Below are 22,951 nucleotides of genomic sequence, written 5' to 3' on the forward strand. Positions count from 1 at the left end.
AGTTTAAAAAGACAGCAGGTCTCAGTGAGTCAGGACACACTGAGACTGGCCTGCACAAATGCAGAGTACAATGTTAATGAGTTTCTGTTGCGCGAGGCACATTACTGACAGACATGTTGGGTGTCGAGCGGAGGTAAATGTGTCCTAAGCTTTTAATTTAAAAATTTTACTGACGCTCCTATCCACAGAATTGAATGGGTAAAATTGTGTTCTACAAGCTTCAGTCCTAAACTAACCAATGTTACAAGCAATCATTAGTACAGCGATCAAGAGTCAGAGCCACAGAACCCTGATAATATTGCTATGATCCTACGTTGACCATTAAGACAGAAGTGGTGAGAAAAGAATTAAAATTAGAGCTACAGAGAAAGGAAGAAGTGATCCCTTTCTAGAGTGAATTTAACAGTTGTTGGTTATTATTACTAGTCATTGACCATCATGCACTAGCCCTTGTTCACATATTGAGTTATCTTTTTGCGTCATTCATTCAATGAAGAATTGCGTGTTTTGTTCTATTTTGTGATTTCAATGTTTTTAAAAGTACTTCATGAAGATTTTTTTATCAATTACTAGAAAATATTGTGCTTTTGAAATCAGAACTGACTAAATTTTCATACTCTTATAATCTGTTTTCTTAACCTGCCTTAAGTGTTATTTGTCGGCTATGTTATGTTCCCATCTGAATCTGAATCAGAATCATGTTTATTGGCCATGTAGGTTTGCACATTCAGGGAATTTGACTCCGTTTTCATGGCTCTGTCAATGTGCTTTTAACATAGAATAACAACACTACAACACAACAATCTTCAGATATATAGTCAATTTTTCAAGTCAAGTCAATTTTGTACAGCCCAATATCACAAATTACAAGTTTGCCTCAGGGGGCTTTGTTACATCGGATAAGGAACAACTCCCTAAAAAACCTTTAACAGGGTGAAAAAAATAGGAAGAAACTTCAGGGAGAGCAACAGAGGAGGGATCTCTCTCCCAAGACTGACAACATGCAATGGAAGTTGTGTGTACACAATTTACAGAATACTACATTGAAAGAGGATAACAGAATTATAGTGGAATTATAAAATATATGAAGAATATGATGAGGATGCCAAGCATTGTCCAGACTTCACCGGCACAGCTCAGGACCCAAGCCACTTGACCACGATCACCATGTAGAAAAAAACCAAGAACAAAACACAGTCACATGTCTGAGTGAGAGAAGGATATAACATTGAAACAGGATAACTAAATTATATGGCTTTATAAGCTATATAAAAAGAAAATGTGATGAGGCCGATGCCAAGCAGTGTCCAGGTGGTGACCACCATAACCATTGAGATCTGGGAGGAGGACAGATTACGTGCACATAAGGGAGACTCAAATCACACCATTCACATATACACTGAGAAAGGAGAAGACGTCATTCAGAGAGAGAGAAAAGACGTGAGAGAAGAGAACAGTTTGCAATAGTCAATCTATATACGCTATAATCTTGTCGGCAGAACAGTGCTTGGTAAATTCATTGAGACAGAAACTGACCCGCCATACAGTACTGTATGTGAAGCACTCAACTTAAAGGTAACTAATTATAGGCTAAGGCAAAAACCTGAACTTTAAGTTTGGATTTAAAGGACTCAAGGGACTCTGATTGACTCCACCTGTTGCAGACGGCAGATGGCAACAGGCAGATTATTCCACAAGAATGGGGTCCAATAGGAAAAGGCCCTGCCACCAACCGACTTCTTTTTAACGTTGGGTAAACACAGGAGCCCTGTAGTTTGAGAGGGAAGAGCTCAAGATGGAATGTACAGTTTAAGGAGATCAGACAGGTAAAATGGAGCAAGCCCATTTAGGATTTTATAAGTCAGCAGAAGCACCTTGAAGTCTGATCTAATATGGATAGGAAGCCAATGAAGGGGGGCATGATTGGTGTAATATGGATAGGAAGCCAATGAAGGGGGGCATGATTGGTGTAATATGGTCAAATTTTCTAGTTTTAGTTAGGATTCTCGCTGCAGCATTCTGAACCATCTGAAGACTTTAAGTACTAGCATGTGGCAGACTTGAAAACAGAACATTACAGTAATCAAGTCTGGATGAAACAAATGCATGTATTAGAGTCTGCGTCAGCCATGGACAGGAAAGACCAAATTCTAGCTATGTTACGTAAGTGAAAAAGGGCAGTCTTGGTGATTTCTTTAATGTGCTTGTCAAAGGAAAGGCTAAGATCAAACGCAACACCAAGATTTTTGGCTGCCACACTTTGTGAAACCACAGAGTTGTCAATTGTTATTGTTACGTGATCAAATTGGTGTCTGTGTCTAGCAGGGCCGGTGACCGACATCTCAGTTTTATCCATATTCAAAAGCAGAAAATTTAGGGACATCCAGTTTTTACAGCAGCCAAGCAGGCCTCTATATTAGTCATTTGAGTATGCTCATCAGCCCTTATATGCACATAAAGCTGCATATCATCAGCATAGCAATGGGAATTTATTCCATGACTGCATATAATTTGGCCAAGACGTGAAATATAAAGAGAGAAAAGTAGAGGGCCAAGAACTGAGCCCTGAGTTACGCCATATTTAACATAAGAGCATTTTGATGTAATATTATTATAGCAAACACAATGTGTTCTTCCAGATAAGTAGGACTTAAGCCAAGAGAGAACTAAGCAAGAGACGCCAAAATAACAATTTATTCTGTCTAATAGTATACAGTGATCAATAGTGTCAAAGGCTGCACTGTTGTCCAGTAGTAGAAGCACAGAAGTGGAATTACAGTCCATAGCTAGAAGATCATCATTCACCACTCTGGTCAGAGCAGTTTCAGTGGAATGTCAGGCCCAGATAGCCGATTGAAAAAGTTCATAGTACAGAGTTTTCTTCTATATGGGTCAAAAGCTGTTGATACACCACTCTAGTACTTTAGAAAAGAATGGAAGATTAGATACTGGTCGATAGTTATTAAGAGACCTTGGATTGGGGTGTGATTTTTTTTTTCAAGTAGAGGTTTAACCACAGCTGTCTCAAGCGGCTGGGAATAGCGCCAGTAGTAAGTGATAAATTAACAATGTCTAGCATTGCAGGTCCCAGGAAAATCATAAATACACAAGGATTGACTTATACAGGTGAAATAAGAGGTGATAAATTGCAGTGGTGCAGAGAATATATTAGAGGTGTTGAAATAGATGTTAGCAGGTTACTTACATACATGCCTGAGGTAGATGGACATGGCAGAGTGTACCAGTATACATACAATGTACAGTATATGCAAAATGGTTGGATTTATTTGACAGTGTTAAGCGTTCATTTGAATGACAGCCCCTGGTTGTTCTTTTGTATCTGTCATAAGAAATGACAGACAATGTCATTTTTTTTCCACTGGCTGGAATTTTCTCCTGCTGCATTCTTCATTTCCCCACAAGTGCTAGTTAAGTTTTATTTTATCTAACGTAATTTAGTGGGGAGCCAATATGGCTGTGTTCTGTGTTCTCTTGTATCATACTGATGGGTTCGTAACCTTGGTTGGTTGTGTGTATTTAAACAGCTGCTGTCTTGTCCTGTCCCCCCACACAGTACAACGAGCTGGTGGACAAGGTGACCAGCTCTGAGACCAAGGTGTCTGAAATGGAGACGACCGTGGAAGACCTGCAATGGGACATCGAGAAGCTTCGCAAGAGGGAACAAAAACTCAATAAGCACCTGGCCGAGGCCCTGGAACAGGTGTGTGTGTGTGTGTGTGTGTGTGTGTGTGCGTGTGCGTGTGCGTGTGCGTGTGCGTGTGTGTGTTAGGCTTGTTGCAGTGGGGTACTTTTGAAGGGAGTATAAAATATCATAGCAACAACCGGGATGACTTGGAAAATAGGGTAATTGACCAAGTACAATTGGGGGGAAAAATCCCTCACAAAAGAAAATAACACCAGTGGTTCTAACTTTTTTTTTTAAATTTGGATTTTTCTGAATTTGCTACAATAGCGTGGTCGCCTCACAGTAAGAAGGTCCTGGGTTCGACCATGGGGTAGTCCAACCTCGGGGGTTGTCCCGGGTCGTCCTCTGTGTGGAGTTTGCATGTTCTCCCATGTCTGCGTGGGTTTCCTCTGGGTGTTCCGGTTTCCTCCCACAGTCCAAAGACATGTAGGTCAGGTGAATCAGCCGTCGTAAATTGTCCCTAGATGTGAATATGTGTGTGTGTGTCGGCCCTGTGATGGTCTGGTGGCCTGTCCAGAGTGTCTCCCCGCCTGCTGCCCAATGACTGCTGGGATAGGCTCCAGCATCCCCATGACCCTGAGAGCGGGATAAGTGGTTTGGATAATGGATGGATGGATGGATTTTTCCCCCCTTTTTCTTCCCAATTGTTACCTGGCCAATTACCCCACTTTTCTGAGCCATCCTGGTCGCTGCTCCACCCCCTCTGCCGACTTGGGGAGGGCTGCAGACTACCACATGCTTCCTCCGAACATGTGGAGTCGCCACCCGCTTCTTTTCACCTGACAGTGAGGAGTTTGGCCAGGGGGACGTAGCGCATGGAAGGATCACGCTATTCCCCCCAGTTCCCCCTCCCTCCCAAACAGGCACCCTGACCAACCAGAGGAGGCACTAGTACAGCCACCAGGACACATACCCACATCCGATGTCCCACCCACAGACATGGCCAATTGTGTCTGTAAGGATGCCCGACCAAGCCGGAGGTAACATGGGGATTCGATTCATGATCTATTCCATGTTGATAGGCAACGGAATAGACCGCTATGCTACCTGGATGCCCCACCAATGGTTCTAACTTTACACTGTCAATACTAGTGTTGACATATTAAAGCTCCAGCACTGATGTTTGGTGGTAAACCTAAGTGAATAAACACATACAGCAATGTGCCTTACCTGCTCATCTGTAGTCGCAGATGGTGGTGAAAGGGTTGGTGTCACCGTCCAGTCACAGGATGTGTCTGCCGATGTAAAATTACAATGTAACCTGGGATCACTTCCAGTCTCACACCAGCAGAGTGCTTTCGAAGCATAATGAGATGATTTATAATCCCCGATAAGGAATGCCAACTTCCTCCTCTACTGGCAAAAGGTGGTAATACTGGTTCAGTGTGACAATGGTACCACTGACTAGTCAAGTCAAGTCAATTCTTTTTGTATAGCCCAATATCACAAAGTCTAGTCTAGTGTTTCTCTATTGTCACATAGTCTAGTGAGTCTGTGTCTGTTTATCACCACTGTTTCTCTGTCACACATCACTGAAAATTGATAAGGCTGGAAGTGCCCTTAGTGAATTGGGTTAACCCTGGTGTCCGTTGTGTGTGTGTTATGTATCCCACATATGCATTACTAGTACATTGATGGTGTGTATTTGTTTACATCAGCTATCCAAACCAAAACAAAAGAACAGAATTATCTGAAGAGTTAGATTATATGTTAAATCCCAATGTTTTTTTTTTAACCAAGCAAATTTTCATAAACTAGGAATTTGACTTGAGGATGTGTTCACTGCTACACTCAGACAAATGTAGAAACATTTTTAAGTAATATAAAGTAATTTATAAATTTAATAAATTAGTATCCATATTTACATAAAACTAGATAATGTCTATAAAGTCTGTGTATAAGAGATTGTAAAATAGTTTTGCAGTAGCTAAAAAAGGAGCCAGTCATATATGTAGGAGCCAGTATGACCAGTAGATGAGAGGTAGTCCTGTCTAGTTTTTTGAGTGTTTGCTTTGATCATTCTGTTAGTACATGTTTTTCACTCCTGGTTCTGTTCTGTGTGCTCCCCAGCTGAATTCTGGGTACAACAGTTGTGGCAGCTCAGGAGGACTGCCTGGTGGGCAGATCACTCTCAATATTCAGAAGGTGAGCATTCCCAGATTAGGTAGGGGGTGTCGGCTGTCCAAGGTTTTAGTCCTGTCCAAATCTGACCACACACCTGAGTCATGAAAGACCTCGCGCCCCTTCGTTTTCAGAGGTTATGTGCTGTACATATTACTTGAAGCTACTATCCGAGAATTCGTTGTTTTTGTTAATCTCATATGTCAACTGAAAATGAATCAAATCAGCCAGTGTTGTAACAATAGTGCCTTCACTACCACCAAAAAAAAACAAAAACTGTTGTATAATCAGTTCATCTGGGCACAACGTTTATTGCAAAACGTTTCATTACTAATCTAAATGACTTCTTCAGTCTCAACTGACTGCAGGTATCTCCACTCTTATAAACAATGCAGTGGCATAATGACCGAAAACGATCAGTCTGTGGTCAGTTGAGACTGAAGAGGTCACTTAGATGAGTGATGGAAATGTTTCTCTCTCAGTAGATGTTGTGTCCAGATGAACTGATTCAACTTTATTTGATTTTCTTACCTGGATTGTTGAGCATGCATAAAGACATGTTGTATAAACCGTTGGCAAAATCCTGTACCAGCTTGTTCCGCCATGTCCGCTCACTAGCCACAACTTCACTTCGTCAAACTCACCATTACCTTCCTTCCTCTGCGCTTGGTTTACATGCTGAAGTTTTTAAATGTTCTGTGCTCTATCACTTTTCCTGCAAAGGCCTAGCTGACATTAACCGTTCAAATGAGCAACTACAAGAGTGCTGATGAGTTGGATATTCTTGGATTAGCTATTGTTGTAATGGAATCGAAAGTACCAATGAGGACATTTGTTTGAATGAACATTTTCAGGATTGTACCTTTAAGGTTAAACCAGCTCTGCCTTAGTTTATGTTTCTGAGTTGATTGATTGATGATAGACAGACAGACAGACAGACAGACAGACAGACAGACAGACAGACAGACAGACAGACAGTCTGTTTGCATTTATTCTGCAATAGGCCCTTCACCAATTAAAAGGAGACCAGAAAATGGAATGACAAGGTTCGAGATATTGGAAGAGGAGGCATAAGAAACAAGGCTGCTCGGCCCCTCCTACCTCCGCCATTTTGAGACTGATCAGACTCTTCATATCCCGTGTGAAATAATTGAAATTACAGATGTTCTCAGATTTAGATCAGACATGCTCCTGACATCAAGCCCTGTCCAAAAAGTGCTTTACATGTATAAAATAAACCAAGTTTTAACCATGTACTGTATGTTTTCACAGCTCTGGTTTCAGAGCTGTGTTAAGACAAGAGTAGGTCCCTCAACTGTTTACCAAAGAGCACTTTATTTACACCCTATTACTTTGAGTCATGAGCACTGCTTGAATGTTAACGTCACACTTTAAGAATGTTTATCCTACACATATCTTCCATCTGCCGTATGTGCGTATGTTCTGCTCTGGTCTCAGTTTGAAAGTCTGAATGCGGAGCTGGAACAGAATCAGGAGCTGGCCAACAGCCGGATGGCGGACCTGGAGAAGCTGCAACTCGAACTCCAGGAGGCCGTGAGAGAAAGCGAGAAGCTCAAGGTAATGGTGCTCTCTGCGGGAATGCTGGGGGGAAGAAGTGATTCATTATCACTCGCTTTATTAGTTCATATTCATTTCTGTCCCCCTTACATATATCACCCTTTTTAAGGTAGAAGTAACAAAAGTGAAAATCATGGCTTCCCTTATAAATGGTGAACTGCACTCATGTATTTTAAATATTGAATGATGAAGGACGGAAGGTTAGTGGTAAATGGTTAAAATAAGCCATGTTTATATCAAATAACCCCAGATTCTTAACGGCTTTGGGTTTATCAGATCACATTATACAAATTCGCATGCATCTGTTTATCACACTCTTTCAGTTTTGCAAACATTTTGTCCTTTAATTACTGTTACTTCTCCTCTCATATGTTACAAGTATCGATGTTATTACACTAATACCCCTGGGGCATTCTCAGTCTTCCCTGACTAGAGTTATGTTATTGGCCTGAGCTCTGCAATGTTTCCTCTGTCTTTGTTTAGCTGCCGAAGCCCCGGCACAGCTGGAAAACTCACCCCACAGCTCCAGAAAATGTAAATACATTGAAAATTCATCATCTGGTCTTATTCCCTAGCCCACCCAAAAAGAAATAAGTACAATTACAGCACAACTGTCTGTTTATCATGATCTAAATATCCAAATAAACCAAATCAAATGCCAGTACTTTCTGGATCTGAGTCTGCTGAACTGGACTTGGAGCAAATCTTGGTCTCAGAACCAGAGCTGTACCCATCCCCTAAACTGAACAGGATACAGAGTTCAGGACTCCAAACTCCTGTAGCAAACAGTTTAAGGAAATTTAACTCCATTTTGTGACCTTTGACCTTATAAATATGAACAGAGTAGCAGGCACTACAGCCTCTCCAGATCTCACCCTTTCCCCTTCAATCTCTATGCCCTACCCACCGTGTTTCTTTCCCCTTCTCTCTTCAGATGGACCTACGAAACATTCCAGAAGAGGTTGTGAAGGAGACCCCGGAGTACAAGTGTCTTCAATCCCAGTTCTCTCTGCTCTATAATGAGTCACTGGGGGTGAAAACCCAACTAGATGAGGCGCGCGCCCTCCTCCTCACTGCCAAGAACGCTCACCTGCGACAGATCGAACACATGGAGGTAACCCCGACTTGACAAGTGCGTGTGTTTTCACCAGTTGTTCAGTGCGGGATGTTTTTGGACACAGTGTGTTTGTGTGTGTGTGTGTGTGTGTAAAAGTGTTTAAGTGCAGGATATGTTTTCAGTGGTGTCTTTTTGCATGTGTGTGGACACCAGAAGTTTAGCATGGGATAGCTGCTATTTGAGTTGCGTGTGTGTTGGGTTAGTTCCGTGTGTGTGTATGTAGGGTTGGTTGGTTCTTAGATCCAGATTCTTCTCCGCTGCATGTCTTCCAGGGTTAGCCTAAATGTCTGTTGCAGTGTATGGGTTACTCTTTCCTTGATGATAAGGCATCACAATGTTAAAGTGTTTAGCACGGTCGCCTCACAGCCCAGGGTATTTGTTTCCATGTCCCTCTGTGTGGATTTTACATGTTCTCCCCATGTTCACGTGGGTTTTCTCCCACAGCCCAAAGACATGCATGTAGTGAATTATAGACTCCAAATTGTCTATAGGTATGAATGGTATGTGCTTGGTACTGTGGTGAGCTAGCAATCCAATTTGTCTCCCAGTGTATGCTGGGATAGACAGCACCTGCCACCCTGAATTGCAATAGCAGCTATAGAAAGTGAATGAATGAGTTTTCTATATATTTTAAGATTTAACTTCACAATATGTTAATTTGTGCAATTATTAAAACCGGATCTTTGTACTGAATGAGCAGTTATGCAGGATAATGCCCAGCTCACACTACACGAATTCGGGCCGATTTTGACCGGATTGCGTCGCTACCGACCATCGTGCAGTGTCGGGCCCAAATATCAACATCAGGAACGAGATGCTTTTGTAGTGTGACATAATCCGAGACCAGCGTCAGACGCCCCACGACTCCGACTCGGCGAGTCTAGCATGTCAGAATTTTTTTTGCATTTTACGTCTAGTTTGACACCCTTGACCGATGCTCAAAGACGTGTCCCTGATGCTGACCAATAGGATAACAGAATGCTGTCTGGCATTTGAGAGCAGGCTCTGTCAAAGAACTGCAGCTGTATTGACAGTTTTCTTGATTTCAGTTTAGGTGATTATGAAACCACCTGATATTAAAACATCTTTGTGGCATCATTTACCAGAGTGACATTATACAATTCCCAAAACCCAATCATTTTGGGGACCTTCTGTTTACACACGATGTTAGCATGGCTAACGTTAGCTAGCTAGGCTAATTTGGCTAATTTTCTTGACATGGACACATTCGTTACCTCAAGTTGTCTTTGAAGGATAGACAGCCCATATTGTCCTCTCCGTGACACCCAGGGACGGGTCCACAATCGCGTTTTCTTTTTCTTTTCCGAGCACAAGACCACTAGCATCACACATAGCGCTTCTTCCATGATTGACACTTCTTGACCCGCCTCCCCAATGGCCTATGAACTCGCGTACGATCGTGATGACCGCAGATGACGTGATGATGACAGCATACGATGATGGGTCAGGATCATACTTGTAGTGTGGCCAGTCTGGAGGCCAAGGCAGGACACGAATTTATAGCAGTAGTCTGACGTGGCGCCATCGTGAAAGACAAAAAATATCGTGTAAGCGCCCAGGTCGTGTAACAGTCTATTCCGTTGCCTACCAACACGGGGGTCGGTGGTTTGAATCCTCGTGTTACCTCTGGCTTGATCGGGCGTCTCTACAGACACAATTGGCCGTGTCTGCGGGTGGGAAGTCGGATGTGGGTATTTGTCTTGGTCGCTGCACTAGCGCCTCCTCTGGTCAGTTGGGGCGACCCCCGGATTGGCAGAGAGGGGGTGGGGCAGCGACCGGGGCGGCCCAAAAAAGAATAATCGTGTAGTCTGATGGGGACATAAAGAATTGTTCTTTTGTTTAACTTTTTCCAGGTGTGTGTGTGTGTGTGTGTGTGTGTGTGCGTGCGTGCGTGCGTGCGTACGTGTGTGCATGCATGTGTGAAGAGTGTTACACTGCAGTGAAATTAATGCAGTGGCTGCTCTGCTGAATTCACGATGGCGCCTTTATGAAGAGAAATGACACCAATAACACTTGGCTCATAAAGGGGTGTGCCTTACCAGTTCCAGCTGTGCTGTCGCCATCCCAACGCCGCTCAGCAGCAAAATGAGGCTGGCGACTAACATGCATGGTTTAATTCCAGACTTGTATATGTCCATTGAGAAATGATTGCTAGTGAAAGTTGACTTGACAGTATCTTATGGGCTTGTTTCATCAACTTAACTGCTCCAGTTTTGTACTGTGAGGGTTGAAAGTAGCAAAAATTCATTAATAATAAAATAGCGGGCTTGAATTGGCTGAGAGTTGAAAGCAAGAGTTTTAAAAATGCATCAGATTTGATAAACTAAGTGGTAAATTGTAAGGTGATGAATGTGAAGAGGTTTTGACAAAAACTGTGGTGATTTGATAAAAACATGTCCATGCTTAATCATCTCTCACCACTATCTGCCATTGTTTACATTCAAACAGCAAAATTGCCTTTAATCGTTTATGTAGAAACACAAAAATCATCTTTCAGTGGTCACCAACCCTGCTCCTGGAGAGCTACCGTCCTGTCGATTTTCACCCCAACCCTAATTTAATACACCCGATTCTACTGATTACCTACTTAACAAGACCTTGATTAATTGAATCAGATGTGTTAAATTAGGGTTGGAGTGAAAACCCGGCAGGACGGTAGCTCTCCAGGAGCAGGGTTGGTGACCACTAAATGTAGAGACAATGAAAATAAGTGTGAACTGAAAAACTGATCCTAACTATGAAATGGCTCTCCTATTTGTCTCTCTGTCATGTCCTCCTGTCTGTCTGTCATGTCCCTCTGTCTGTGTTTCTCTGCAGAGTGATGAGTTGTCCCTTCAGAAGAAGCTGAGGACAGAGGTGATCCAGCTGGAGGACACCCTTGCTCAGGTCCGTAAAGAATACGAGATGCTGCGCATTGAGTTTGAACAGAACCTGGCAGCCAATGAACAAGCAGGTAACATACTCTTTTTAAAAATTCATTTTCTATGCTTTTGTTTTGTGTCGTCCTCATTGCCTTGCTTTGTATTGCGTTACGTCCTCTGGGTTTCAAGGTAACGGTCTTGTGTTTCTCAAATTACTTAAGTTCAAAACCTTGCTTTATGGGAAGTAATGGGACCTTCTCTCAATCAGCGTTGTGTCCAGATGAACTGATTCAACTTTCTGTGACCTGCACAAACCTACCACCAAACTCATATTAACACATGCACTTCTGCTCACCTTTTTTTTAACCTCTGGAGGGTTATTGTCCATGTCTACTTCTAAAGGTTGAGCTTTAGGTCCAGACTTTTCTCTCACCTGGTCCCAGAATGGGAGAATGAACTCTTCCATTAGGACTTCAGACTGTTTCAATCCATAGATGACTGTGATGCTGATTAGTGGCATTGTCCAGCTGATTTGTAATTTGAATCTCATTTTTACTCGTGTTTTTATCGGTCACTGACCTGTTGCATAATTAAACAAATATTCATTCAACCTGATATGCACTCTGACTATGATATGATTACTGTTTAGTCCTGTAAAATATATCTGCTAATTATTAACAGTCGTAAGATAAAAGCTGTCCCTGTGGATGGGCCTTTCCACCCATTTTTGTTTTATTTCAATTTCTTTCGCTATCCTTGATTTTTCAACACGTTGCCACCTTGTTTTGTAAAGCGCTTGTAGTATTATCACCATCTTCCTTCAAAGAACCTTTTGAGATAAATGCCTGTCCAGAGTCTTGGTTCAAACATGAGTTCATTCTGTCAATGAAAAATTGAAAATAAAATCTCAATTGTCCGTTTTCTCACCCTCTGTAAGCTTGGATAGTGTGTGTGTATCGTGTCGTTCCCATCGCTGTTCTCCTTGCGGTCACCTGCACAGTTGAGTTTGACATGTTTTACAAACAGCAGGTTAACAAGCAACTACAAAGACCACAACATGCTCTTGCTTCTCCTTTTGGTCACTCTACCCATTGTCTTCTCTATCTGCTCCCTCAGGCCCCATCAACAGGGAGATGAGACATCTGATCAGCAGCCTGCAGAACCACAACCTCCAGTTGAAAGGAGACGTGCAGCGCTACAAGAGGAAGCTCCGTGAGACGCAGATGGAAATCAACAAGGTAGGGGCACACTGAAGCCGGAGAGAGATTTCCTCACACACAGGTCACTTCTGTTTTTTGATGGTACCTGGAGATTAGATGTCGATTTGCAGTGAAAATTATTTTTAGAGATTTCATACAAGTTTGTCTGGAAATGGGGAGACACTGTGAAACAGGTTAAGGACAAAACTACAAGACCAAAATACTGACCAAACAACTTGCTGACAGTAAATAGCATCTTGAGATTGTGAGATTTTAACTTGTATCATTTATTATCATTCTGTTTTTTATGTTGACTTTTTTTTCTTAAAAGCTTTTAATGTTTTCTTTTAAATGTTTGTTTTGACATGTCTTGTTTGTTTTTTCTTTTTTTCTTGGTCTTTCCACCAGTTGCGGTGCCAGAGCGGAGAGTCAGGGGTGCTGATCCTGGAGGAGAACACGAGCGACAGCGTGGAGGTGAAGAAGGAGGAGGAAGAGGAACAGCAGCAAGAGGAGGAGGAGGAGAGGAGGAAGGAGCTGGAGAGACAGCGTGCCCGGGAGAGAGAAAGGGAGGCTGAGCGGGAGAGGGAGAGGGAGCGGGAGAGAGAGCGGCTCCGCAGCGAGGAGCTGAAGAGGAAGGACTCTGACACGCTGAAGATGCTCCGAGCAGAACTCAAGTAAATTCCTCCTCTCTTTAACCCTTCACCTGCCTGCTCAGACAGACAGAGGCTAATTCCACACAGTTGTGCCTCCTCAACCAGATGAAACACATTTGATTCAACAAAACTACAGCCCACCTACCCTGCTCACATTTACTTTGGGAAATGTTTCTGCTTGAACAAATCAGAACTTTCTGTTTGAGTAAAGTACAGGGAACCGTCTCTCAGATTTTATTTCAAGTCAGATTTTATTTGTATCACCTTGAATCACGAGTTGTTCCAGAGGGCTGTACAATCGCAATTACATTTTGTACAATGTACGACACCCCCTATCCTTAGACCCTAAATTTGAGAGTCACTCCCAACAGTAGATCTGGTCATTGATTTGTTTGCAAGTATTATACAAAGGGTCCGCGCTATCAAGTTCAAGACTTTATTTGAACCAGAAAAGTAAACAGGGGCACCACGTAGCACATAAACCCAGAGGATATACAGACAAACACTAGGGCATTCACGATTGCTCTATTTTAGTAGTTGTCTGCTACTCCCCAAAAGTAGTCCAGTAATCGATTAATTGCGAGAGATTTTTTTCCCCACCCAATAACAATGATCAATTCTCATCAAAAATGTTTCAAATACAGTCAGTAAAGATTTAACTGATGTAGGCGGGACCAACCTGGGGGGGTAGGTGAAATAGCAGAGTCCTCGATTGGCTCTGAGAGGCTGTTTACAAATGAGCTGCAGTCTGGTTGGACTAAACCCCAAGCAGCTTGTCTGAGCTGGAGGAGCATTTGACTGCAGTAATAACGCGACTGCTTTCTTGCAGGTGTTTCGGTTTAATTTAACTAGTGACAATTAAAGCAACATTACGCAACATTTTTACTATATAAGAACAGCTTCAAAACCATTTTGATGGCACACTGACTTGTAATAGGGAGAATGGTGCCACTTTCATTCCCAACCCGCGCCACAAACCCCTGTTCTTGCACTATGTCACTTGGGTTGAGCGGGTACGAGCTCTCGCGAGCATTTTTTTTTTCATCCTAGGATGGCGAAGTCGGTGTACCATCAAAATGAATTTGAAGCTACAATTTATGGTAAAAAAAAGTTGGATAATTATGTTTTAACTGGTAAGTTTCAGCCAAGTGCGTCCGTGGTTGTGGTGATGGCAACTGTGGAAAAGCCTAAAAGCCTTAAATGATCTTAAATTGAATTTTCAGTACAGTATCATCTGGCCCTTTTTGTCCTACATTATGTAAATTAAAGTGTTGCCAACAAGAAGCATTCACATTTTCTGAGGTTACTTTCAATGTGGGGAAAAAAACAGATTAGCGGAGCAGCTAGTGTCTAATGAGGAATTTGACATTATAACGTTACGGGTTAAATGGTTGAATATGGGTCATTTTCTGGTTGAGGATAACGGTATAAAATATAGCTGCACTGCCAGCTGCGGTTTGTTTCCATTCCAACATTATAAGAAATGTTACGAGAGGTGAATGAGTCTTCCTGAGCAAAATGTACCTTACGTAAATGGTTAGCGTAGATATTAAATACAGATGAGTGTGTTCAGAATTGATCAAAGCAAAATTTAAAGGCTTTTAGGAGGACACTACGTGTTCCGTTCATGTTTTCAACAATTGCTGTCACTCGCTAAACTGAAACACAGAGATAGCGCAAGACTTTGCTTCTCTAAATACCCTAAATTCTGTTTAACATGGCGTAATGTTGGAACCACAGCGCCCCCAGCTGCATATCTGCTGTAGATGCATTACCGCTGCTTAATTACAGCACAGAGCTAAAACCACAGACGAATGATTAGTCTACAACTATTCAGTGTTGACTAGTGGTTTTGATAGTCGACTATTGTGTACAACCCCTACAAAACACACACACAAAATATTAGACATTGTAATATCAAACGTCAGCCAAAAAAAATAAACATCCTTTTTTTTGTGCTTTACTCAGATATGCTACAGTAGACTGCATCTATTTTGAAGACTTAAAAGACTTCTATTTAATTTTTTTCCCCTGCGAGTCAGTGTGGCGTGCTGGTCTCCGTCAGACCGGCGGTGATGTCATGACACAAACATTTTTAACGTGAGCTTTAGAAAGACTCCACCCATAGCAGGCATGATGATGTCATCCCCTTGTCTGTATCAGTTCTCTCTCCACATGCTGTGCCACTGGCTGCACGCAGTCAGCAGTGAACCTTGTTGCCTAAAAGGATTTATGCTCCGTTCCATTTCAGTTGGCGCCAGTCAGCAGAGGTCAGAGTTTAACCATGTTAAGCTTTTGCGGCTGGTCATTCAAGAATCAAGCAGAAGTCTGTGGGTATCTGTATTTTGAAGCAATGGCAGCATCAATGAAGGAGCTGATTTAATAATAATAATAACTTTATTTATATAACACTTTTATCTGTGTAATCAGAATAGTTTGAAACTACATCATTTACCAAATGGACAAAAATACTCATTGACTTTCCTTATGAGTTACCATCCACCATTTAAATGGTTAATGTAAGCCGTTATGTCAGAGTTTTCTGATCCCTGCACCTCCAAGGCTGGTTTAGTGTCATGCTTAAGGGCAAAGTCATCCTGAAATGCTGCATGTTTGGGTTGAATGACACCATCTCTACACAATTAGGCTCTTGATATTTAGATATTATCTAATTACTTTTGGCAGCCCTCATCTGTGAGGGAGTTCAGGTTTTGTGTCCGCTAAGGCGTCGCTGAGAGAGACACACATTGAACCCAGCAGAGATACCACAGCTTTGAGGGCCCGGGGCAGGTCTGTCTCTTTTCTCTTTCCATCCCTAACATCCCCCCTCTCTCTATATATATTGCCTTTCTTTCCCTTTCTCTCTTTCTGTCTCTTTCGGTCGCTCCCTCTCATTTCTCTTTCTATGTCTTCCCCCATCCCTGTGTCGCTCTCTTCTCTTTCTGTCTCTCAGGAAAGCCCAAGAGTCTCAGAAAGAGATGAAGTTGTTGTTGGACATGTATAAATCTGCCCCCAAGGAACAGAGGGACAAAGTCCAGCTCATGGCCGCTGAACGCAAATCCAAGGCTGAGGTTAGCTGTTCCTGCCTGTCCCCAAATTCTCCTTAACATTATTATTGCTATCAGTATTATTATTATTACTACTGCCATTAGTGAAATACAAAATAGTAACAGCTGTTGATTTATGTATGCAGTGTGGAGAAGGTTCTCTATGGATCAAACAAAAGCAAACATACCGATCATGATATACTGTAGAATTAAAACATGTAACAGTAGAAAAAATATAAATGTATCATAAATGAAATATATCAAATCTGACAACTAAATAAATGAGGTTTAGGAAGTGATTCATGCCATGATACTGTTTCTTCTATTCTAAACACCTGGGGTGGTGATTGGCAAAAGCACAGCCACCTTTCGTCTAAAGGCTGTTTTCCATTGGACAGGAAGTTTACTCATAAGCTGTTTACAAGCCAGCCATCCTATTAGAATATTTTGAAAGCTTAACTGAAGAGAAATGTGTTTCATGTGTTGTGTGTCTGCCTGGAATCTGGGCAGGTGGATGAGCTGAGGGTGAGGGTGAGGGAGCTGGAGGAGAGGGAGAGGAAGGAGAGCAAGAAACTGGCTGATGAAGACGCCTTGAGGAAGATCCGGGTAGCGGAGGAAACCATCGACCATCTACAGAAGAAACTTGCTGCAACTAAACAGGTACAGATTTCTTCCTGTCCTGACTAAAGGACATTCTGTTTGTCAGAGGCTGTCCATTCCTTGAGTCTCCCTCCTCACATATAAATAGATACATCCTGCATATATGCTGTCAACTCATATGTTTTCATCTTTTATTAATCAGGATTCTAGTGCTTTGTCGATACTTATTTTATGTCTCTTTTGCTATACTTTTTCAAATCCTCTTTTCTCTTGACGGTGTCCTTTATCTGCTGCAGCATTTGTTTCCCCAAAGGAGGTAAACTGGGTGTCCGGGCGGTGTGGCGGTTTATTCCGTTGCCTAGTAACATGGGGTTCGCCGGTTCATATCCCCGTGTTACCTCCGGCTTGGTCGGGCATCCCTACAGACAGAATTGACAATGTCTGCGGGTAGGAAGCCGGATGTGGGTATGTGTCTTGGTCGCTGCACTAGCGCCTCCTCTGGTCAGTCGGGGCGCTTGTTCGGGGGGGAGGGGGAACTGGGGGGAATAGCGTGATCCTCCCACGCACTACGTCCCCCTGGTGAAACTCCTACTGTCAGGTGAAAAGAAGCGGCTGGCGGTTCCACATGTATCGGAGGAGGCATGTGGTAGTCTGCAACCCTCCCCGGATTGGCAGAGGGGGTGGAGGAGCAACCGGGACGTCTCAGAAGAGTGGGGTAATTGGCCAAGTACAACTGAGGCGAAAAGGGGGGGGGGGATCATCTAATCCGATGTGACGTGATCTGATGTAGTGGCATGGCAGAGTATTAGAAATAGTTATTTATAGTTTATTTTTGGCTTTCGGCCATAGAGTAACATATAAGCAGAGGAGTTTTAATTGTGGTTATGTACACATAGAGCAAATAAATGACATGTAAACAAGGCAACATGTCTCGCTTTAAAGTATTTGAGATGTAGGGTTCATGAACCTCTTGAACATTAGAGTCTTTTCCGTGGTAAAGGCAAAGAGAGAAATGAGAAACGCAGTGAACCTGAACTCGGCTCAGTCATCACTGTCCTGAACTGTTTTGCATGAGATGATGTGTTGGTGTGGAATCTCATTAAGCCTCCATTTAATACACAGCAGAGGGACCATGAGTGAGGAGGCAATCATTATCTTAACCCCATCTTGATGGTGACTCATGTCATTGTAATGGTGCTGTGTGAGGGGTAGAAACCGTGGACGCACCCACACCAGATAACTGTGATCCCTGTGGGGCTTCACTCATCTGTGTCCTCAGTGTTGGACCCCACTGACAGCTAAAGTATGATGTGAGTGCAGTTTAGGACTTTATTTATTATGAGTTATTGGGAGTTTGGTAGCAAGTTCTCAATGGACTTAGTAGTTTAAAATCAGAAGTTAATTTAGAGCACATTGTCATCACACAGCTTCTATGTCGCCTATAAAGATCCATTTCCCTGGAATCTTTTATCAGTTTATCAGCTCTTTGAACACAAATGGTTTGAAAAGTCAATGTGAATATCTCAAAAGTCTTCAGGTTTTCGGTGTTCTTGGGGGACAGAACTCCCATTTCTGATGAAGATTCCGGATGTCCTGATTTTCTTTTCATGGAGAGAGAGAGACATAGATAGTAGGGTATGGGATACACTTGGGAGAGGTCGTCCTCTGACGGGATTTGATCCCAGGACAGGGTTTTTACACACATGGACCATGAGACCAGAGACTTGTCCATGAGACTGTCTCTGGTTTCTTGCCCTAATCTTTGTGAAACATAGCCTCTGTGTGTGTGTGTGTGTGTGTGTGTGTGTGTGTGTGTGTGTGTGTGTGTGTGTGTGTGTGTGTGTGTCCCCCTCCCCCCCTCCCTCCAGGAGGAGGAGGCCTTGCTGAGCGAGATGGATGTGACCGGCCAGGCCTTCGAAGACATGCAAGAGCAGAACAGCCGCCTGCTGCAGCAACTCAGGGAGAAGGATGACGCCAACTTCAAGCTGATGAGTGAGAGAATCAAATCCAACCAGATCTACAAGCTCCTCAGGGAGGAGAAGGAGGAGCTGGCTGACCAAGTCCTCACCTTTAAGACCCAGGTGAGCCAAAGCTAAAGGCATCAACAACTTTGGCTGTATTTAGTAGGGTGGTTTGTCTTTGTGGCACCATTTTTAAACTTGTGCGGCAGTTTCAGTGTATCTTGGGGCTGTTGGCTGTCTTTGCTGTGCAGTGATGATCTTCCACTTTCATTTCAAATAGTGGCTTTCAAAGTTGGGAAACTCAGCTGCTCATCTGAGACTACTTAACCTGAGGTTAATAGGAAACATCACATGGCCACGCTGTGACACCAGCTTTTTCAGCTGTGGTTGATTAATAATCAGCGAGGTTGGGGTGTTGTCGTGCACTTTAAATGATTTAACCTTTGGGGCGTCCCGGTGGCTCACCTGGTAAGAGTGTGTACCACATAAGGCTGAGTCCTTACCGCAGCGGCCTGGGTTGGAATCCGGCCTGGGCCCTTTGCTGTATGTCATCCCCTCTCTCTCCCCTGCCTTTCCTGTCTCGACTGTCAAAAAAATAAAGGCGGAAAATGGCAAAAAAAATTTTTTTTACCTTTTTATCAAATGTCAGCACTGGAGCAGTAGTTTTATTTTGTAATAACTCAACAAAGTCAATGCCAATATTTAGTTAATCCCACCAGTGTTTCTGTTATAATCACTGCTAACTGGGGGGAATCTCTCACTGTGAACGGTCCAATAGCTGGGTACCCCAGGCTGTTTATTGGCTAACTGTTACTGTCCCTCACAGGTGGATGCGCAGCTGTTGGTGGTTCAAAAGCTGGAGGAGAAAGAGGGGGTGCTCCAGAGCTCCCTGGCTGCCCTGGAGAAAGAACTGGGAGTTCGGACACAAGCACTGGAACTCAACAAGAGGAAGGTGAGCTCACAGATCCCATATCAGTAACAACAATAATAATACCAAACTTAATAATGATGATGATTATGGTTGTTGTTACTGTTAGTATTATCATTATTTTCATCATTTATAAAGATTGTTTGTGAAAGAAGTTAATGATGTACTTTACAAAATACATAGAAAAAGAGTAGTAAGATGTATTAAGGAGGTGAAAGTTGGGAGAAATTTGCAACAAACTCACAGCACACTCACCCACCCACCCACCCATAGCTCCCTCTGGAGCTCCCTCTGGATATGAGGAGAGGATTGTGACAGTTGAGTGTGACGATTCATAATTTGATTTTCTCATAGCAGAACTGAAAAGGAAATTAAACCAAAATCATGTTTTTTTGAGCTATGCACGTCTACATGCCTTCTACTTGATAAAATCTCTTAATACTAGGCAAAATTTCAACATTGGTCAATTTAACTTCAACAAATTGCTTTCTTTCTTTTTGTTTTCTTTTATTTTTTTGTCCTCTTTTGGCTGAAACGTTCACCCCTGCTACAGTCGGCCCTATGCTGATCAGTGATGTAGTATTGGAGCTTTTGAGGTGGCCTGATGTCAGTGGACAGATACTTAAGAAAGAATACTGTCAGTCAAAGGTGAATCTCAGGAGGATGTCCAGGTAGTGTAGCATTCTTTTCCATTGCCTACCAACATGGGGATCTTCTGTTCGAGTCCCCATGTTACTGCCGGCTTGGTCGGGTGTCCCTACAGACACAATTGGCTGTGTCTGCGGGTGGGAAGCCGGATGTGGGTATATGTCCCGGTCGCTGCACTAGCGCCTCCTCTGGTTGGTCGGGGCTCCTGTTCGGGGTTGAGAAGAAGCAGCTGGCGACTCCACATGTATCGGAGGAGGCATGTGGTAGTCTGCAGCCCTCCCCAGATCGGCAGAGGGGGTGGAGCGGCGACCCGGGTGGTTTGGAAGAGTGGGGTAATTGGCCGGATACAATTGGGGAGAAAAAGGGGGGGGGGCAAAAAAAGGGGGTGAATCTCCACATCCTGTTTTTAAGACACACCCACCAGCTTCTCTCACCTCTTTGTCCAGAAGCTTAATATCCACATCCCCAGTTTTTAGACACCCACCACCTTCTCTCACCTCGCTCCCCACCTCACAGGTAGACACTATTCAAAAGTATGTACTGGGTGGAGATGAGCTGAAACTGTATTACATTACCCTTTAAACTTCCTTTTTTTTAAATGGTAAATAACAGACGTGATTTGTTTAAAAAAAAGAAGAAGAAAAAAGAAATCTCAACACCCACACAATGAAGAACTTACTGTAAAGGTACAGCGAAGCATCTTGTTTAAGTGTGGTTGACCTGAATCTACGTAACACATCTTGCTGTTTTTTTTTTAACTGTTGTTGGGGAATTCTAGTAAACTGAACCATGAAACGGAATCCAAGTTTGACATTTTATTCCGGCTTGCAAGGCTCCATTAAACTCCCAAGCAGTTGTGTTACAGTGCCGGAACCTGCTGAGTGCCTGCTGTTTATTGTGTCCTGTTCAACCCCTTCCCCAGGCGGTGGAGGCTGCCCAGCTGGCAGAGGACCTGAAGGTGCAGCTGGAGCACACCCAGGCCAAACTGAAGGAGATCCAGGTCTCCGTAGCCGAGAATCGCACTGCCCGCGAGAGGGAGAGCGGCAACCTGAAACGGGCCCAGGTACCATAGACATGGCACTCATATAAGTTATGTTAGCTCAGGGTCAAGTAAGCTTGCAGGTATTAGGAATATGTCTTGGTCACATGCTCAACAATAAGTTACAAGGATATGATATCTTATTTACAAAGTATCTTCATAGCAAAGATAATTGAATTTTCAGATATAATTCCATATTAACTGCATGTGTATAGCCACTTTAAAACAGAATTTTACAAAGTGCTGCACAATGGAGACAAACCAAAGAGAGAGGAAAGGTTGCATGAAAATAAACGACTGCAGTTGAAGTGGGGGGGGGGTTAGTGCAACGCAATGGCAGTAAAAGGAAATGGGGTGGGTTACACCCTCATTTTGGGGGCTATGGTCAATATTTAGTCACACTTGAGCACTTTCTGAAGTGGTTCCCCTCTGACGATCATGTTGTTTGCGGCGACCTCCAGGAGGACCTGTCTAGGCTGAGAAGGAAGCTGGAGAAGCAAAAGAAGGTGGAAGTTTACACGGATGCTGACGAGATCCTACAAGAGGAGATCAACCAGTACAAGGTGAGAGAGAGAGAGAAAAAGAACGGATCTCTCAATCCATGCCGACGGGTGCGTCCCTGAGGAGAACGTTGTCTGTTAGATCACCATCTCATGCTCCTTTGTATTTTTTGGATATCATATCAAACTAAACCGAATAGCCAAGATCATAGAACAATGTAAAACTAGCATTTTGAAATGCCACGAGAGTAGTTAGCATAGTTGCATGAGAAAATAACATCATTTTAACGTACAGCAGTGAAAACGTTTAAGTGTTTACATCTGTCTTTTAATGGAAAGTTACAGTCTTCACATTTGATTGGCTGAGCAGTGTTCAGTACATTTTTTATATACCTTATCACACACCTATGACCACAAAACTGTAAATGAGCTCGGAGAAGACCTCTGCTCTTGCTTAAACATTGTTGCCCCCACATGTACACCGTGTACGCACCATAACTTCCAGAAAATAAGGTGAATCTTTTTTTCTTTTCTTTTTTTGTTTACCATTGAATAATTTTTAATTGGAAAATGAACTTGCCCTTGAAATGATGTTTGCTCACTGCCTAAAGCCCGTCATTGCACCCGCCACCTACACTGTCTGTCTCGGTGTAGGAAGTTATCTGCCCTGAAATGGAGGCAGCGTCATTTACATAGCACAGGTGTTAAACAGACGTAACTGTGCTAGAGTGCCGTAAACAACATACCTGCCTGAGCAGAGAGACCGTAACCTTTTTACCGTGACCTTTAGTGGTTGGTATTAAATAATTCCTGCCCGTCCGTAGGGTAAGTGGTTGTGTCAGGGAGGGCATCCGATGTAGAGCTTTGCTAAGTCATTATGCGCATTGACAAGACCATACCAGATCGGTCAAGGCTCCGTGCCGGATCGGTCGAGGCCCGGGTTAACAATGACCGCCATTGGTGCTGTGCCCT

The 22,951-nt window shown here is 43.1% G+C and overlaps 1 protein-coding gene across 5 annotated transcripts in view; it reads left to right on the forward strand.

The window, feature by feature from the left end:
• rnf40 (ring finger protein 40) overlaps window positions 1-22,951 on the forward strand; it is a 30,941-nt gene that overhangs the window by 6,946 nt on the left and 1,044 nt on the right. For 3 of the 5 annotated variants that reach the window (XM_056296953.1, XM_056296951.1, XM_056296952.1), the window contains exons 7-20: window positions 3,575-3,721; window positions 5,777-5,851; window positions 7,286-7,405; window positions 7,889-7,939; window positions 8,340-8,519; window positions 11,361-11,496; window positions 12,521-12,642; window positions 13,012-13,277; window positions 16,210-16,327; window positions 16,814-16,963; window positions 18,772-18,984; window positions 19,691-19,816; window positions 21,363-21,503; window positions 21,941-22,042. In XM_056296953.1, coding sequence (XP_056152928.1) covers window positions 3,575-3,721; window positions 5,777-5,851; window positions 7,286-7,405; window positions 7,889-7,939; window positions 8,340-8,519; window positions 11,361-11,496; window positions 12,521-12,642; window positions 13,012-13,277; window positions 16,210-16,327; window positions 16,814-16,963; window positions 18,772-18,984; window positions 19,691-19,816; window positions 21,363-21,503; window positions 21,941-22,042 — 1,947 coding nt within the window. The remainder of the gene's footprint in view (window positions 1-3,574; window positions 3,722-5,776; window positions 5,852-7,285; window positions 7,406-7,888; window positions 7,940-8,339; window positions 8,520-11,360; window positions 11,497-12,520; window positions 12,643-13,011; window positions 13,278-16,209; window positions 16,328-16,813; window positions 16,964-18,771; window positions 18,985-19,690; window positions 19,817-21,362; window positions 21,504-21,940; window positions 22,043-22,951) is intronic. The other 2 variants (XM_056296954.1, XM_056296955.1) reach the window with 1 other exon arrangement.

This window comes from Lampris incognitus, chromosome 17 (genome assembly GCF_029633865.1).
Source record: "Lampris incognitus isolate fLamInc1 chromosome 17, fLamInc1.hap2, whole genome shotgun sequence".
Classification (NCBI taxonomy): Eukaryota; Metazoa; Chordata; class Actinopteri; order Lampriformes; family Lampridae; genus Lampris; species Lampris incognitus.